The sequence below is a fragment of the Gracilinanus agilis genome, chromosome 3, assembly GCF_016433145.1.
Source record: "Gracilinanus agilis isolate LMUSP501 chromosome 3, AgileGrace, whole genome shotgun sequence".
NCBI classification, from domain to species: Eukaryota; Metazoa; Chordata; class Mammalia; order Didelphimorphia; family Didelphidae; genus Gracilinanus; species Gracilinanus agilis.
Genome location: NC_058132.1, coordinates 134,595,847 through 134,615,117, shown reverse-complemented (window position 1 = coordinate 134,615,117; position 19,271 = coordinate 134,595,847). Strand labels below are relative to the sequence as shown.

At 36.1% G+C, this 19,271-nt stretch overlaps 1 protein-coding gene across 1 annotated transcript in view; it reads left to right on the top strand.

The window, feature by feature from the left end:
• The window catches only part of FRY (FRY microtubule binding protein), a 322,040-nt gene that overhangs the window by 172,434 nt on the left and 130,335 nt on the right, over positions 1-19,271 (top strand). Inside the window, exons 18-26 of the mRNA XM_044668276.1 lie at positions 4,986-5,244; positions 7,205-7,387; positions 10,300-10,386; positions 12,492-12,751; positions 13,027-13,216; positions 14,750-14,874; positions 17,338-17,395; positions 18,366-18,457; positions 18,658-18,830. Of these exons, the coding sequence (XP_044524211.1) occupies positions 4,986-5,244; positions 7,205-7,387; positions 10,300-10,386; positions 12,492-12,751; positions 13,027-13,216; positions 14,750-14,874; positions 17,338-17,395; positions 18,366-18,457; positions 18,658-18,830 (1,427 nt within the window). The remainder of the gene's footprint in view (positions 1-4,985; positions 5,245-7,204; positions 7,388-10,299; positions 10,387-12,491; positions 12,752-13,026; positions 13,217-14,749; positions 14,875-17,337; positions 17,396-18,365; positions 18,458-18,657; positions 18,831-19,271) is intronic.

Here is a 19,271-nt window from a genome sequence, read left to right as displayed (position 1 = left end):
AAAGAAAACTTTATGTAAAGTTGCCTTTTGCTCTTACTATTGTTCCATACTTCTTCTCCTCACCATCAAAAGTCTAAAAAGGTTTCTGTTTCCTCACTTGCTTCTCAAGCCCTTGTCATCTAATTTCTGACCCCACCACTCAACTGTAAATCCCCTTTTGAAGGTTAATAATGGCTTGCATTTATATAGTACTTAAAAATTTGTAAACCCCCTTTACATATGTTATCTCACTTGAACCTTAGAACAGCCCTATGAGATGGGTTCTCGCCTCTTTTCTGATTCTGCTGACCTTGCCTTCTCCTGTACACTTTCCTCCTTCCTTCTGTCTTAGTCCTTCTCCTCCTTGTTTGCCTGATCCTCCTCAATCTCCTTCATTCAGTCATTGTCTGCATTCTCTGACTCTCACTCTAAGGGTGGGGATCCTCTCTAGCTCTGCTCAGGCCACTCTTTCTTTCCTCTCTCTCTAAACTTTCTTCCTCGATGAGTTCAGGTACATCTCTAGGCAGATGACTCCTGAATTTAATTTATCTAGAAATCAAAGTTAAGGTGATCAACCCAAAGTTTTCAGATTTTTTCTTTTTCAGATTCTTTCCCTTTTAGAAAACTGGGACATTGTCCTCCTTCCAGTTCTTTAGCTTTTTTTCCATTCTCCATTCCTCAAATAATCACTGAGAGTAATTTTATCTATAGTTCCCTTCAGTGTCCAGTTTTGTAATTCGCTATTCATTTGTTTCAGTCATGTCAACTCTTCATGAAACCATTTGGAGTTGTCCTGACAAAGATCCTGGAATGGTTTGCCATTTCTTTTTCCAGCTCATTTTACAGATGAGGCAACTGAGGCAAATAGGGTTAAGGGACTTGCCCAGGATTACAGCCCAAATTTGAACTCAGGAAGGTGATTCCAGGCCCAACACTATTCATTGTGCCATCTAGCTGCCCCCCAACAAACAATAATTAAGCTTCCTCTAGGACCTAGAGTCTAGGTGATACAGCATAGTCTCACTGCCATGCTTTTGCTTACGTTTTTCGCCATCTCAGAAATGTTCTACTCCCTTCATGTTGCTTATTAGAGTCCTACCTGTTCTCAAAAGTCCAGCTCAACTGCTATCTCCTCCATTAGGAAGTCTTCCCTGATCTCCTCTGTGGTAACAGTCTTTCTCTTTAGAACAAGGATTTTTAACCTTTTCTGTTATGTCATGGCCCCTCTGTTAAGCTAGGACCTCCTTAAAATAAAATGAAACCTATGGATCTCCTTGCATAACCTTTGGATCAAATGCATAAAATCAGATATGTAGGATTTCAAAGGAAATCAAAGATTAATGAGAATAAGCATATAATTGTTTTAGCCATCCAAGTTTACGGGCCCCCTGCTGCAAACTACAGGCTCCTTAGAAGTCCCTAGGTTAAGAACGCCTGCTTTAGATCTTCTGTAGCACTTTGGTTTACAACTCTGTATAGATTGTCATATAGAATATAAGCTACATAAGGACAAAAATCCTGGTTTATTTAAGCTTTGTATCTCCCCGACTCCCAAGCACCAAACACACAGTAAGGCATTATTAGAGTTTCATTGAATTGATTTAACCTCAAGCTAATGTTTTCTATGACTCATCCCAAGTCTGATTTGTTAGGAAGGTGACTTTGTTAAAGTCTGGGCTTTTTTCCCTTTTTTATAATATTCAGCAGCTGTGCCCTTACTTATTCAGTAACAACCTTGTAAGAGGAGCACATGCTCTTGTGACCACACAGCTCAGTCGTTCTAAATCGCTCCTGTGAGGGTTTCCAGGACTGTTTTCCCTGGCACATGCAGCTCCTGAAGAATGCAGTGGCATTTGTGCATGGAGATCTGAACAATTGTAATCATACTCTGCTTTGCTTAGCGCTTCTCATGCCAGCTGGTTGGAAAGGGACAGCTGTCATTTATGTCAGCCATGCTGGTTTAATTCAGCATACTTTCATGCCACAGGCTAGTAGTTAACTGTTATGGACCTCTTTGTGCCTTCATTTAGGTTTAGGTATAACCCCTGCAAGGCAGCTAGTAAAAGTTTCGGAGCCTGAATATCCATATCCTATCTAAGACTCTCGTTACTAAAATTGCTTTTCAGAAGCTCTAAAATGGTCCCATCTTTTGCCACTTTGTCAATAACCATTTATTAAGTGCCTACTATGTGCCAGATACTATAATAAATTACTGAACATACAAAGAAAGGCAAAAGAGTGTCCCTGTTCTTAAAGCATTCACAACCTAATAAGAGGAAAACAATACTGAAAAGATGCAATAAAGGTCCCCTATTTGGGACATGAGGAAAATCCAGAGAACTGTAGCTGGGTCAAGAATGAAGATATGACTGCTTTGGATGTCTTCCTTAAAGAAGGGTCTAGGAGAAACTCTCTCTTGTCCATCTTCTACCGTCTCCAAACAGAGAGAAGGAGAAGCCTCATTAACAAGGCTATTCAGTTGCTCTTTGACTACAAGAGAGGAGTGGGAGGAGAGGAGGAAGAGAACATGAATCATGTAACCATGGAAAAAAATTTATTCTAAATTAATTAAATAAATAAACATTTTCAGATAAAAACAAAAACAAGGGTATTCAGAATATACATCCTCACAGTACAAAGTTTGCTTCCTCTTGTTAATTAAGGAGTGATTGCCAGCTCTTTTCTTGAAAAACAATTTTTATTTCTTAAAGGCAAGAAATTGTACTGGACAGAGTAATGGATTTAGTGTTTGATAAAAGGCCTGGGATTTGAAAAATAGTTTTGCCTTTCTACTTGCAGAGAGACCTAAGATAAGACACTTGTCTACTTTATGGCTGCTTCTCCTTAAGAAAACAATAATATCCCGCCTCAGACACTTCCCAGCTGTGTGTCCCTGGGCAAGTCACTTGACCCCCATTGCCCACCCTTACCACTCTTCCACCTAGGAGCCAATACACAGAAGTTAAGGGTTTAAAAAAAAAACAACCAAACAAAAAAACCCAATAATATCTAGACTAGCTATCTTATATCTATCCTACCTATTTTTTGTTGTAAGAATTACATATATATTTATATATATATTAGTATGCATGTTGCAGTTATCGACTGCTCTAGAGAGAGAGCGCGCATTATATAAACTATATGTAGATTGTATATGTATGCAGACAGTGTTGGGTGTGCATATGTGTATGTGTAGATATATCACTGTATAAACTACAATGTACTATATATTAGTCATTCATATTACTTATTGTGACTTCATTTGCCACAGCAATCTGGAAATTTCTTTTCCAGTAGGTTTTTCTTTAGTTGGTATTTCCAAGCATGTACAAAGATGATGTATTATGCACACAGTAGGTACTTTGTGAATTCTGGTTGAAATGCAGTTAATGTCTACATTATTAGGGCTGGGGTTTAGCCAGAGTTTCTTAAAAATGTGAATACCATCAGTTAAGAATGGCACCCTCCGGGCAGCTGGGTAGCTCAGTGGATTGAAAGCCAGACCTAGAGACAGGAGGTCCTAGGTTCAAATCTGGTCTCAGACACTTCCCAGCTGTGTGACCCTGAGCAAGTCACTTGACCCCCATTGCCTCCCTTACCACTCTTTCTGCCTTGGAGCCAATATACAGCATTGACTCCAAGATGGAAGGTAAGGGTTAAAAAAAATAAAAATAAAAAAATAAAATTCTTTATTTAAAAAAAAAGGGGGGCAGCTGAGTGGCTCAGTGGATTGAGAGCCAGGCCTAGAGACAGGAGGTCCTAGGTTCAAATCTGGCCTCAGACATTTCCTAGCTGTGTGACCCTGGGCAAGTCACTTGACCCCCCATTGCCCACCCTTACCACTCTTCTACCTATGAGCCAATACACAGATTAACACAAGTTAAGGGTTTAAAAAAGAAAAAAAGAATGGTGCCCTCCCATTAGAATTAACCTGTAGTTGGGATAGCCTGATGCACTCAGTCTTATCATGTGATTGGAGATTAGAAACAGAGTCTAGATTTTAAATTGTGCTGAGTGAAGTGTGAAATTAATCTCGTTTGAAAGGTTATTGAAGAAACTGGCTTTTACTTTAAAAGTACATCTAAATAGACCATTAAATGGCGTTAATTGTTGATTTTGAGTATCTTTGTTTGCCTTTTTTTATGACCAGTCACTTCATCAGTACCCAAGATATGCTCGGTGTCCTATAAGAGATTACATTGATGTCATGGTTAAAGTTGGAGATTATGTTTTAAGTCATTAGTCAATAACAGAGAGAGATATAGTCAGTGAGAGTCTTGCCTGCAAATAAAGGTAGATGATTTATGACTCGTACCTTAATTTAGACACCCAGGCTAAAACCTTATAAATTTTGTTCCTGAAACAAAACTTTGGGGCTTAGTAGATACAATTCCTTTCTGAAGCAAGGATCACCTAGGGATAAATCACCTCAATTGAGAAGTGGGGAGGGGAATCACCCAATGAGGAATTACAACATCCTTTAAGAATAAAAAAGATTTCCTTATTGGCTATTGAAATACAGTCAATTGTTAATTTAAAGTTATGAAAACAAAGTGTAAAAAAAGTATCAACTATCTACAATGTCTCAAGCATGCAGTCAAAACATACAATCCCTGCCCTCTTGCTGTTCATCTTCTAAAGTGGGAGATGACAACTATGTACATCGCTACGAGATAAATACAAGGTAACTGGAAAGTAATCTCAGAGGAAAGGCGTGTTTCCAAGGAAGTCACTTAAACTGTTAGGCTCATTTATCTCATCTTTAAAATAAGATTGTTTTATACTGATTTATTTCAGTTGAATAGATTATTTAGGCTTTTTTTGGACCACATCTGTGATTTCATTGGTATTATAAGGAAATTCCAATCAGGAAATTTCCTCTCCCAAGGCAAATCAGCAACTGGAGGTGATTGGGGCACTGAAAAGCTGTGACTTACCTATGGTTTACATGGTATTTATATGAAAAATGAACAAAGTAAATTATTTGTTTCTTTTTCATCTTGCAGGCTGTCTATTCACATGGATGATGAACTTCGACACATTGCCCAGAATTCCCTTCAGGGGCTGCTGGTTGACTTCACAGACTGGAGAGAAGATGTCCTATTTGGATTCACCAACTTCCTTCTTCGAGAAGTCAATGACATGCATCACACCCTCCTGGATACATCCCTGAAATTGCTGCTCCAGTTACTTACTCAGTGGAAACTGGTCATCCAGACTCAAGGCAAAGTGTATGAACAAGCCAACAAGATCAGAAGTTCAGAGGTAGATTTTGAGAATGAAATTTGGTGCTATTTAAGGAGTTGCTCAGTCTTGTCTTCATTATTTTTCCTCCAAATTAAGTTTTTACCTTTATTTATTTGCATAGATGGCAACCCAGAAGAATTCTCCATTCATGTATAAGTCTACCCAGGTCCAGTCTCCCTTCTTTTGTTGTTTTTCTAGTTGCATCCAACTCTTCGTGATCGTATTTGAGCTTTTCCTGGCATAGACACTAAAGTGATTTGCCATTTCCTTTTCCAGATCATTTTATAAATGAGGAACAGGCAGACAGGATTAAGTGACTTGCTCAGAGTCACACGGCTAATAAATGTCTGAGGCTGAATTTGAACTCATAAAGATTCTCTTCCTGACTCTAGGCCCAGGGCTTTGTCCAATTATGCCACTTATGAACTATTTTTTCTTCCCCTGGAAATAGAACTAAGAAATCCAAGAGATGATTCTAACAAAAAGCTGCTTATTTCAAAGAATGAATTTTCTCACAGATTGTTATCGAAAAAAATCTTTAAGTATTAAGGAGTTTTTGGTTTAGACTGGACCTTGGAAAGGTATATAAAAGTTCATAACCCACACAGCTATTTAATGGTCATTTGTAGGAAGTGTACTTGTCTATTTGTCAAATATTCCCAGAGAGCAAAAAATAACTCATCACTCTCTTACTTTTTCCCTAAGTGGAGTGAATCAAAAGTTGTGTTGATTGGCGAGGCAGTGAGCAAATAGGGGGAGAGGGCTATTGCTACCAAATGAAACAAACCAGGGGAGCCGTGAGCATTTTCCAAGGCATTATGAGGAACATCTCTTGTTCTATTTGCTATTAAAAATATAGCTAATAATAGGAAGGCAACAACGCACATAGAGATCTGGCCCTGACACCAGGTAGACCTGGATTCAAGTCCTGCCTCAGTCACATAATGGCTGAATAACCCTGAGTAAGTCATTTTACTTCTCATTTGCAGAGAAGGTTACAACCTGATTTTATTTTCTCACATACGAGTCCCAAAACTATGAAATCATAAGTCTGGTTTATTTCACTGCCCTAAAAATTATTAGTATTTAACAATATTAAATTAATAATTAAGTTAATGTTTAAATGTATTGATAATCAATATTTAAATAATATATATCCAATTAGCTAAAGGCTAGTAGCATATACATGTAATCTCTGCTACTGGAAAAGCCAAGGCTGGTGAATTATTGGTATTCATGAGTTCTGAACTGCAATAGAATTATTGGGTGCCTAAACTAAGTTTGTCAGCAATATAGTGAGCCCTTGGAAATGGGGACCTAAAGAGGAACAAATTGACCCACACTGGATCCAGAGCAGGTCAAAGATTCCATGATGATAAATAATGGGTTCAGACCTGTGAATGGCCGCTATACTTCTAGCTTGGACAAAATAGTGAGAATCAGTCTCTTTAAAAAAAAATTTGGAATTCTTTAACATTAAGTTCAAACTCTATCTTCTTTATGCAACAGAGCTAATCTGGCCATCTGGCCAGATGTCAGTGCCTCTTACCCAATTACCTCATTTCTGTTTATCTATTACAGCATATATGCAAATTACTATTCTTAATAGAGTATAAATTCCTTGAGGGCAGGAACTATTCCACTTTCATCTTTCTGTTTTCAGTGTCCAATCTAGGACCTGGCATATAATAGTCACTCAATAAATGATGATTGATTGATTAATTGATAGTTAGAAAAAGATATTTCTCATTAGAAGCAACAGTTGATTGAATACATTTGGAATTATTGCGAAGTAAGTCTAGAAAAATCAAAAGGGATCTATGATATTTATGAATCTATGACACCTAGCTTACATCTATGTTACAATGACAGTTTCTGAACGTATTACATGATCCAAAAAAATTAAATATAATCCTGTCTTCCTTTCCTACCAGTGATATTTTTGTTTCCTGAATGGACTATGCTTTTTTTATTCCAGCTAATACCAAATGGATCCAGTCATAGAATACCAACAGAAAGAAGTCCATATTCCAGTGTACTACACGCCGTGGAAGGATTTGCCCTTGTATTACTCTGCAGTTTCCAGGTGGCCACACGCAAACTAGCCGTTTTAATACTCAAAGAAATCCGAGCTTTATTTCTTGCCCTGGGCCAGCCAGAGGTATGGGATTTTTTTTTCTGAATCTTCGGGTATAATTCAGAGGTTAACATTAAAAAAACCCTATAAACTGCTTTTATGTTTTTATATACATCCTGCCACATTAGATGAAAAATGTCAATATCTTCAGTCAGACATCCTACTCATCTTACTCATGACATGCTGAAAAATTCAGATCACAGAGTTTGGCAGAATTCTATACCAAATGTCACCTACTCATTCATTTCCTCACCAAGGGCCTACTATGTGCTCAAGTGTGGTAGGTTCAATGAAAAAGTTATAAAAGAAAAATCCAGCCCCTCACTCTTCAGGTGGGAGAAGAGAGATCTGTTTACAATTTAATTGGAGACACAAAATGTATCCTATAGACAGGGGTAGGATTTTAAAATTCATTCATGTTATGAATCTTGACTCTTAATCTTTTAGTGCGCAGTTCACATAGAAGGCATATACAAATATTTACATCTGCATATGTATACATATGTGTGTATGCGTGTATACATGGAGTATCCCAAAAGCCTTAATATAACTTTCATATATTTAAATGTAAAATAGCACTAAAACTTTTGGGATATCATATAAATATGTTAACTATGTTTGTGAATAAATATATATATACACACACACAAAGACAATCTTGCTTCACTAACATATCTACATATGAAATCTTACAATAATAATGAAAATCTATAATAATATCTGCAATAATATTGAAGATCAAGTGTGTCAAAGCAATAAACTATATTAGTCAGACTAAAAAGTATAATATCAAATTCATAACAGTTTTGGTAAAATCTCTTAATAAAATCTCAGTGCTTTTAAATCGAAACTCAACTTATTTTAATCTTCTTTAGTCTAAAATCAGTAGGTTACAGCTAAAGAGCTAATAAAACTATATTAATGACAAGTGATGAGTAACACTATGTAATGAATGACTCTAAAGGTTCAACTTTCCTATTTTTCAGAAGGCTAGTTTCTGTTTATAATTCATTTTATTTTGGGGGGAGAATAATTATAAAGCCTGATTTCCCTTTCCATGCCACAAAACAAATAGTCTCCAAGGTAGGTGGACTAAAAGACTGCCAAAATTCATCCCCTTTCCGAGATTCTATGATTCTGAGTGAAAGAAAAGACCTTCTCCTCCGCCTCCTCCCTATCGTCGTTCCCCAAGCTACCTCAGCTGAATACTTTGTCTGAATACTTTCTGATGCCACTCAAGATAACATAGGACTCCATCCAACTTAGAGTACTTTCCACTAATCTGCTCGTAAGAAAAGTCAAAAGTTCTGTGAGATCAGAGAAAAGATCATTTCAAACTGAAGGGACTAAGAATGGGGAAATCAGCGAATCCTCATATGAGACATAAGCTATTACTGCAAAGCTGATAACAGATCACTTATGAAAAATAAGTAAAATCTAACGCCTTAAAATATCCTCTAGGTTAGGAGTCCAGATATACTAAGTTTAAACTCATTGTCCCAGCCACTTACAGTTAAAATAAAGGAATGTTTTCATAAACAATATACTTCATCAGTATTAAAATTTATGAAATTTAGAGGACAGGGCTAGAGGCTGAGCTGTGTAACACCCATATGAAAAACAAGGGTTTTCACTACCTCCTCCCATCTACCTCCCTACCCAAAGTAACCCTTCATGGGGCTTTTCTCCATTTAATTTAGTAAATGTTCAAACACCTAATAAATGCTTTACTGAGGCCTGGGGGATACAACCCATAAAATAACATGTTATCTTTATACACAACAGCAACAATTGATATCAAATGAACATTTAGTTCACGATTTGATATGTCATGTATAGAGGTATGTATAAACCTACATTCACACATATATGCATATATATATATATATATATATATATATATATATATATATATATATATATATCCACACAAGAGAGAAACCAGTCATTAGGTTGTTGAATGTGACAAGGTCTTCTCCATTAAGGGATGGCCACACTCTAGCATAGATATTCTAAAGAATTTATTCATGCAGCACTTATTAAACACCTACTCTGTTGATGTTCTATTCTAGATACTGGGTGAGACAAAGAGATTAATAAGATATAAATTCAAATAATACATAAAAATTTTGAAAAATCAAAAAACTAATAAAATTGTGTACATAAGTAGACAGCAAATTAAAATATGACAAAAATTAAAAATAGGTCACATTCGTATAATGCTTTTGTACTTACAAAATGCTTAATCCACAACAAACCTCTGAAGTAGGTAGTGTGAGTTTTTTTATTCCCATTTTTCAAATGAGGAAGCTGAGGCTGCAAAGGGTTAAGTGACTTGTCTAGAGTCACATGACTTTAGAGTAAAAGACCAAAGCATTTTCCTTCAAACTATTCATAAAAGAAGTCCAGAGGGCATTTCTAATTGTGGAGGACAGGAGAGAAGAGATCAGTGAATCCTTCATATTGAACATGTTATTACCATCGAACTAATAAATAGATCACTTACTAAAACAAGTAATATCTAAACCCCTAAAGAAAATGTGTTCTAAGTTAGGCATCCTGGTAGACTATGTTTAGGCACTGTCCTATGTACTTAATTATATAAGAAAGTTTTCATGAGCAGTATACAGTGTCAGTTTTATTTAGATTCCCTTGAGTATATATTGTTTTATGAAATTCAGTCAGGTACATGTCTTTTTCAGTGAAGTATAAATTGTGTCTAGTAATTATCTCCACTTAAAGCTCAAGAGACTACTCAGAAAGGGAGGAAAAAAAGTAAGTCTCTCTCCTGAGTCAACCATCAAGCTCTCCTAGGAGACACATTCCTTATCACCATCTTCCAGGCAGTTCTGCATCATCAACTAGACAGAGAAGGTAGGGGATGCAAGGGTTGGGTTTCTTTTACTGTGGAATGTAATTGTCTACCATTTGTGCAGGATGATGACAGACCTATGATTGATGTCATGGATCAGCTGAGTTCTTCTGTACTTGAAAGTTTTATTCACGTAGCAGTCTCAGATTCAGTAAGTATTCTTTTAACTGCACATTGTTAATGACTCCCAATTTGTAGCTCTCAACTAAATACCCCACTCCCAAAAGAAAAAAAGCATTCCACCACCACCACCACCAAATCCTGCTAATGAGGCAAAGAAAAGTATTGGGAAGAATTCTGGCTTTTTATTGGATGATTAATCAACCTGTTCGCAATATATTAATAACAACAAGAGCATCTTTCCTAACATTGGTCTAGTTTATCCTGGACTCTTGAGCCATAGAATTGATGCTACTAATTTCTTTGAGAGCTACAGTTTCCACAAGAATGAACAAGAATTTGACAAGACAAGAGATTTTATTAGCTTGACACTGATTTATTGCCACCTGAATGTAGTCTCCCCATTAATAAATATGCAGTCAGTTCTCAATTTTCTGCACAAATGGACAGTAGCATTGCACAGCTCACCATTTTATCATCTTTTTTTAAGATGTTTTTAGAAGTACAATGTTGGAATCCATGCTAACTGGGTAAATAATGAAAGAGGCAAACATCCTGGGTATGGACAAGAAAGAGCCCCATAATTGTAGAGAATATAGTGTAGAAAATCTGTCTGAAGATAACTGGAAAATAGTTATATAAGCATGTTTGACTTGAAGTTGTACACAAGGTTTCCATGATCTTCTAACAAAGATTAAACAAACCCCACAATAGTTTAAATATCCTTGTTTCTCTCTGAGGCATTAACAGTGATCTGTTGTTAGCTCTATGCTAAAATGTATGATTCCTAAGTTAGACAACTCGTGTTTACTATTGTTAATGAGTATTCCTCAAAATAAAATATTGTTCCAGATGTAAATTAAATTAGATCCTGGTGTATCTTCGAAGCATTTAGGATTTTGCATTCACATCTTGAAGATACTTGGATAACAGCATCATATGCAGGAACTCATGAGAGCCAAGAGATCTTGTATATCTAAGTACCTCACTTGGACTCTGTCAGCAGTTTATCCAAAGGCAATGTAGTCTCTTGGAAAGAACACCAGATTGAGATTATAACTTGGAAGTATCTGACTCATTTATTTTTTATTCGGCTTTAACATCCTGACTTTGAAGATGATGAAATCTAGGAATTTCTTTATTTTGTCTTCCAAGGTATTTTGAAATGTCTGATTTTGTGGTTTGGTGCCACAGGGCAAAAATAATACAGAGTTTCAGATCAGAATCAGCCTCGTTTTCTTGGAAATGCAGGGGAATGGCATTAATAAAAGCCATTCCAATTTATTGCCTCCCTAAGCCAAAGGAAAGAGAATATTACCATATGGGAAAAATAAAACTAATTCAGGGAGAAAATCAAGTCTTAGAGCACTTATCATGATTCTATCTAAGGTTATTAAGAAGTTGAGTAGTAGATTTTCAGAATTTGTAGTGTTTTAAAAGGCTATCATAAAAATTAATGGCATCATTTAAAGATGATGCTTTGCCAAAACTGAACACTGTAATTATAATAACCAAGATTGACTCCAAAAGAAAAGATGAAAAAAGCCACCTCTTTTCCTTTTCTGCCAAAGCAGGAGAATCTGGATGCAGAACATTTTGTATAGTATCAAACTGAGCTGATACACTGGTTAGTTTTTACTGAACTCTGTTTTATTTCCTCTCTAGTTTATTCTTTGCTATGGAAGAAGGGATATTTGGAAATGAAGGACATATATAAGGATAAAATATATCAATAAAAGTCAAAAAAATCCTTAACTTTTAGAAAACAGAGATGATACTTTGCCTCATTTACTGATTTGGTTAATTTAGTCCTTCAGTAGATACTTTTACTGAATTCCTAAATGCTGGAGGAACTGAATAGAACACAATTGTAAAAGAAACAATCTCTGCCCTAAGGAACGTATAAGCTGAGACACACAAATACACACACAGACTCTAAGTCTTGTGCAAGAAGGGATATGAGAGTGGCTGGGACCAAGTGCCCTGGGAATATAGAGAAGAGGATGATCCCATCTTGTCGAGGTGCTTTAGAAAGACATCATGGAAGAAGTAGCTTTCAGGCAGGGCCTCCAAGAAAAAGTAGGATTTGGAGGTCAGAAATTGCCAGGTAATAATATGTTTTTTTTCTACCAACAGGCAACATTACCACTGACACACAATGTGGATTTGCAGTGGTTGGTAGAGTGGAATGCAGTCCTGGTAAATAGCCATTATGATGTCAAGAGCCCGTCCCACGTCTGGATATTTGCCCAGTCGGTCAAGGACCCCTGGGTTCTTTGCCTCTTCAGTTTCCTTAGACAAGAGAATTTACCCAAGCACTGCCCCACGGCACTCAGCTATGCCTGGCCTTACGCTTTTACCAGGCTTCAGTTGGTGATGCCTTTGGTGGATCCAAAGTGAGTCTTTTACTATCTATACTTTTCCATGATAGTATTCTCTTATCAGGAATAATGAGCTCATCATTTCCAGTGGGAAACTGATGACTATCATAGGGTACTTTTTGCTCAGTAAAATAAAATCCAATTTTTATCTTGCATTTTCCAGTTGTAAATGACTTATTTTTTCCTCGTTAAGCAATATGAGTGTTTGAAAGTTCTCTACATTTAATACTTGATGCTCCTGATAACCAGGAAACTGGACTTCATTCTCATTTTCTTTTCAATATCTGCAGTAGCCCCATTAATGCAAAGAAAACCAGCACCGCCAGCAGCGGAGACAACTATGTTACCTTGTGGAGAAATTACCTGATTCTTTGTTTTGGAGTTGCCAAACCCAGTATTATGAGCCCTGGACACTTGCGAGCGTCTACACCTGAAATTATGGCTACGACTCCAGATGGCACTGTGAGCTATGACAACAAGGTGACATGGCATGATTCTGAGGAATGATTTCGTTTATTTTTAGATCATTTGCATTGTGCTTGTCACTGGGATTCTACAATGAATTTTTTTAATAGTACAGACATTAAAAGGTGGTGTTTTTTTTTATTGCTCAAATATCCAAACAGTAACGTGTCATCCTTGTAGTTTTGTTCTAAGTTAATTGCAGTATGTATATATTTTTCCTATGAATTATCTTCAAGCAAAATGTTTATAATATGAATTTAAATCTTGTCTAACTTTGTCCTTTTTTGTTGGTGCATTAGAGATTCTCATAGTACTACCCAAATTCACCTATACATGTAAAAAATTAAGGGTAGAAATAGAAAATTAATTGGGACTCTAGAGTTTCATCCTACACTCCAAATTGCACTGGTCTGAGCTCTAAGGCCAAGAATTTACAAGAACAGTCCTGGTGTTTTTCTTCTTGGAAAAGCAGAGAAATGGAAATGGAGAAGTGTTAACAGATTTTTTTCTTAAAAGACTACTGAGTAGGGGTAACAGCATAGTGTATAGAGTACTAGACCTCAATGACCTGAGAACCTGGGTTCAAATCTGGCTTCAGATGCTTCTTAGCTGTGTGACACTGGGCAAGTCACTTAACCAGTTGCCTAATCTTTGCCCCTCTTCTGTCTTAGAACTGACACTAAGAAGTTTTATGGGTTTAACTTTTTTATTTTAAAAACCTGTTGAAAGACCTAATTGGCACTTACATTTATAAGAAATGGGGATTAGGACTGAATTTGTGATTTAATTAATATAGGGAACTCCCAGGTGACAGAACTCCCTATGCCAATACACGTCAATACATTCTTTGTAACTTAGAGTGGTGTCAAGCTCAAATGCAAAGGGATCCTTATAGGTTTTATATTTACTTAGAAAAATACAAATTAATATTTTCTATGTTGAATTGTATTTTTATTTATTGTATTACATATTTCCCAGTTATACTTCTATCTGGTTCCCTTTTACTCAGTTCTCTAGTTTGACCCCTCAGTCGCAGAGCACTGAGAGATTACAGTCACATAGCCAGTAGATATCAGAGGCAGGATTTGAACCCAAGTTCTTCCTGGCTTTGAGGCAATTGTACTATGGCTGGCTCTTGTTACATTTGTTACAATCCTAAATTTCTGTCCTCTGGACTTTATATCACATTTCTCTCTCTGCTCATTTAATATTTACCTTTAGTTAAAGATATTCCTTAATTAGGTTATTTGATCAATTACTTTGTAGATTTTGGAAGTAAAAATAAGGTCACCATGATACAATATTCACTATGCTTTGAGTTACTGGGAACCTATCATCAGTGAGAATCCAATGAGATCATAGAATTTCTCTCCCATATTAGGGGAGAGATTCTTTCTACCTTACCATATTTAATTTGTCTTCCATAAATAATGGCAATGCCTTGGGGATATGATTCAGTGTTTAAAAAATGAAATAACTGTTTATTCATTCAATCGAAGACACTATGTTAACACGTTACCTTTTTCACTTTTACTAAACACTTTTCAGGTTATAGGTACCCCATCTGTGGGAGTTCTGTTGAAACAATTGGTGCCTTTGATGAGACTTGAAAGCATTGAAATCACAGAGTCTCTGGTATTAGGATTTGGAAGAACAAATTCACTTGTTTTCAGGTACAGTCCTGAAATGAATCCATTTTAAACCTAACTGTTTTAATAGCATATTGTTGTACATTTGCTGTCTATTTAGTCACCTCTTTCGTAATTTATGGTTGGTAGACCCTGAGAACCTGAAGGTTTTAAGTCTATTGATTTTATTTTATCTGATGGAGCAAGTCCTCTTTGCTTACCACTGCACAACTCCATGCATGGTTAATCTTTAATCATTATGCCTTCGTTTTTACAGTTATCTTAATTGTGTCTTTTGAAAAATGAAATATTTTTCCTCTCAGAAGAGAATGGAAAGCTCTGAGATTCCGACATGGACCTCCAGGCAAATGGTCAGATTGTCTCCAGTAGAAGCAATTTACTTGTAAAGGGAGACTTCATCAAACTACGTCATGTTCATATCTCAAAGAATCACAAAATTTCAGAATGAGAAAAGATGGCCATGGCACTCTGTACCAATCCACAGCTGACAATAAAAATAACAATAGCCAACATTTATATAGCACTTTTACAGTTGGCAGAATGCTTAGCATGTCATCTTCTTTGATCTTTATAATAACCTTGTAAACCCTGTATGAGAGGTGCCAATATCATTCTCATTTTGTAATTGAAGAATCCAAGATTGAGAGAAATTAAGCGACTTGTCCAAGATTGTCCAGCTAGTAAGAGAACAAGGCTATATTTGAACTCAAGCCTTGTGGGCTATAAGCATGTTGCTCCATTTTTGTTTTTCTTTAACAAGAATTATTATTTTTATTTAATTTTTTATTATTCATTATATTATGTTTTGTCATATTATATATCATAATATTTATTATATAAAATAACAAGCCATGTGCCAGGCTTTACAAATATTTGCTCATTTGATCCTCAGAGTAAACTTGGGGGATACATACTATTATTATCTCCATTTTACATTTGAGGAATTCAAAGGTTAAATCATTTTCTCACAGTCACAAAGTGAGATAGTGTCTGAGGACACATTTGAACTTAAGACTTCCTGACCCCAGTCCTAGAGCTCTATCCACCATTTAACCGCACTCTGATAAGTAATGATATAGCCTTTGTTTGAAAATTGCTGATAAAGTTTTTGAGGACTTCAATGAGGAAAAATCATAGTAGAGGAAAACAAAAAAAAATACATATTTTCCAAAATCTTCATGGAGGCACAAAAAGAAAAGGCTCTAGAAGTACATGAGAAATAATAAATATTGCCAGGCCACTAGATGGTACAGTGGGATGGAGTGCCAGGCCTGAAATCGAGAGAACCTGGGTTCAAATATAGCCTCTGATATTTCCTAACTGTGTGACCCTGGGCAAGTCATTTAACCCTCTTTGCCTACCCCTTGTCCTTCTGCCTTAGAGTTTTACTAATATGGAAAATAAGGGTTAAGAAAAAGAAAAGAAATACTAGATATTTCAAAAATAAAGTTTGATTATAAAAATTAGCAGCTAAAAGTGGATCTGAAGAAAAAGAGTGGCAATTGTAAAAGACCTACTACAGCCATCAGGCTTAGGGAACTTTACCTTTTAAAAAATATTATTAATTCGGGTTAATATGGAGTAATCGAAAATTTCTAGATTTCAAGTCAGAACAATAGATTTAAGTCCTAGTTCTGCTACTCAGTAGCACTGTGGACTTGGACAAGTCACTTCCTTTCCTTGACCTCTGCTTCCTCATCTGTAAAATAAAGGACTTAGAATGGATGATCTGTAAAGGCCCTTTCGGCTTAAATTTTTAGTGGATTGCTGATAACTTGTTACTAAGGGACCAGTTAGCCAGAATTTTCTTATAGATGATTTAAGCCCAAAACACATAAGAGTAGTTACCTTGTTTGTAAAAAGCTTATAAGGTTTTTCATTAGCTTTTCAGCATAACCATGATAGAAGAGGATTTTTATTACAATTTTTTAAATGGGAAAATTGTAGTCTATGAAATCCAGTGATTTACCGTCTAAGGTTCTCTCTGAAAAGCCTTCAAAACATTTTAAAAATCTAAAAATTCTCACACATTCAAATGTCTGGCATAATAGATACAAAACATCTGGACAACTGACTAAAGGTTTGTTTTTTATTCAAGTAAGATCCACCCTGTTCTGATAACAGTGTTGTATTCACACTGCCATTCAGAAGTGATGGACCTTTAGATTCAATAAAAATACAAATCTGAGAATCTGGGCTCATAGACTCATCACAATTGAAAGTTTATCATATAGAATATATGACAGGACAGCTAGGTGGTACACTACATTGATAGAGGGCATCTCTCTCCTGGGAGTTCCCCATGCCAATTTACAATTAAATTGTAGGTCCAGTTCTTCTCTTTTAATGTGTCCAGCTTTGTTTTGTCCCAAAAACCCCAAAAGAAAGATACAGCCATTACCATGCCCCCTATTTTAGAGCACAATCACCCATCCCTATTTTTCACAATGATGGATTTCAGTCTTTTGTCGTTTTTTTCTTCTTCAGAGAATTGGTAGAAGAACTCCATCCGTTAATGAAAGAAGCATTGGAGCGAAGACCAGAAGTAAGTTTAATTGATTAGCTTCTTGGCTTGCTTAAGACACTTTTGTAAAGTAAAATGAAGTGAAGTCAACCCTCAAAAACAGAATCACATGGACGTGACATTGGCAGTGGATCTCAGCATTTTTACTTCTATTCCTTTTCTATAGGTAGAGAAGTTATAGCATTTATTAAGCACCCACTGAGACATTATTTCTGTTCTCAAGAGACATAGGCTCTAAAATTAGTAAAGCAATATATTTGATAGTTATGTAAATAATAGATTGCTACATTGTTCATTGATTTGACACATTTAAGTTTGAGATTGGTCTGAGGGGTAGGGACATTACTTTGTATTTTTTCATTTATTTGTATTTAATTTTTTTATTTTAATAAATGTCCACATAAGTTTTCCAGAGTCATATGATCCATATTGTCTACCTATCTTCTTCTCTCCCCCACCCACTCCTGGAGCTGACCAGCAATTCAATCTGTATTATATATGTTATTTATGTTTTTCAGAGGAAAGGCCCAGGATGGGAAATAGTCCATTATAAGATCCAATTAAGGTGGCATTCTGCATTGGGAGAAAAAGCTCCCCACCTGGAACTTCTTCCCTATACTTATTAAATTACAAGTCTTGTTAAAGAAAAATATAATAATCCCCCCAAAAAAACCTTGTCACCCATCTGGCAAGTGGGACTATTTAAGTCTTAACATTTCTGTTTTATAACTTTATTGGGGAGGAATCTCTTTTTCTATCACCTTATGATAGCAAACAGTTCCTGTTTTTCCCTTTTTGTCAACTTACAATAACAAATATTTTCTGCCAGGATTAAGTAGGCAGAAAAACAAACAACATCTCACTTCTTTAGAAAATTGAGCATGACTGGATTCTTATTATCATTGTTCTTCTAAAATATATTTTATTTCCTGAGAAAATGTTTGTATAGTTTTGATTATGCCTGTAAACAATGTGACCTCTTTTTAAACAGAACAAGAAACGCCGAGAAAGGCGGGATTTACTGCGGCTCCAGTTGCTGAGAATTTTTGAGCTTCTTGCTGATGCGGGTGTGATAAGTGACAGGTGAGGTCATGATCACCCTGTTCCCTGTTTTGTGATCCTATTTTTCACTGTCCCCCTGTATATTCCTAAGCCTGTAAAAGGGGCTGTTTATATCCTGGGAGGGTTAACAAGCTTAATTGGATCTGATGGTTGACTCTTCACTACTAAATTTATTGTTTTAATAAGGAGCTGTCTAAAAGCTTCAATTCTCTTCATTCTAGCACCAATGGAGCCTTAGAGAGGGACACACTAGCACTTGGAGCTTTGTTCTTAGAATACGTTGACTTGACACGCATGTTGCTCGAGGCGGAAAATGACAAAGAGGTTGAAATTCTCAAAGACATCCGGGCCCATTTCAGTGCGATGATAGCCAACTTAATTCAGTGTGTTCCAGGTAAAGTGATGCACCAAAGCTTGTCCTATTGTTTGCTTGAAACACCATTTGTGTTCATATTGAGTTTCTCCCTGATTGTCTTCTGCTTCTGTATAGCACAGGGATCGTGGATGGGAGGGTTTATTTATTTTTGGACAGTTGGAAGTGCCACGAGAACAGATTGTAGCAATTGAGGACAGAGTTGGAAAGAGAACAATAGTGAATTAATTTGACTTTGTGTTCCATGTTATTTCTGTCCTTTGTTGTTTTTTTCCCCATCTGAAATAAAAGAACCTATGTGATTTCAATAGAACAAAACTCATTCAAAGAAAGCCTTTGGAAGAGCTCATTATTTTTGTTTTGTTTTGTTTTTTTAACATGGTCTCTTGGTGTCATTTCAGAATAATTCTTACATTCTGGTCTTAGCCAATAAGCATAATTGACAAAGACATAGTTTCTGTT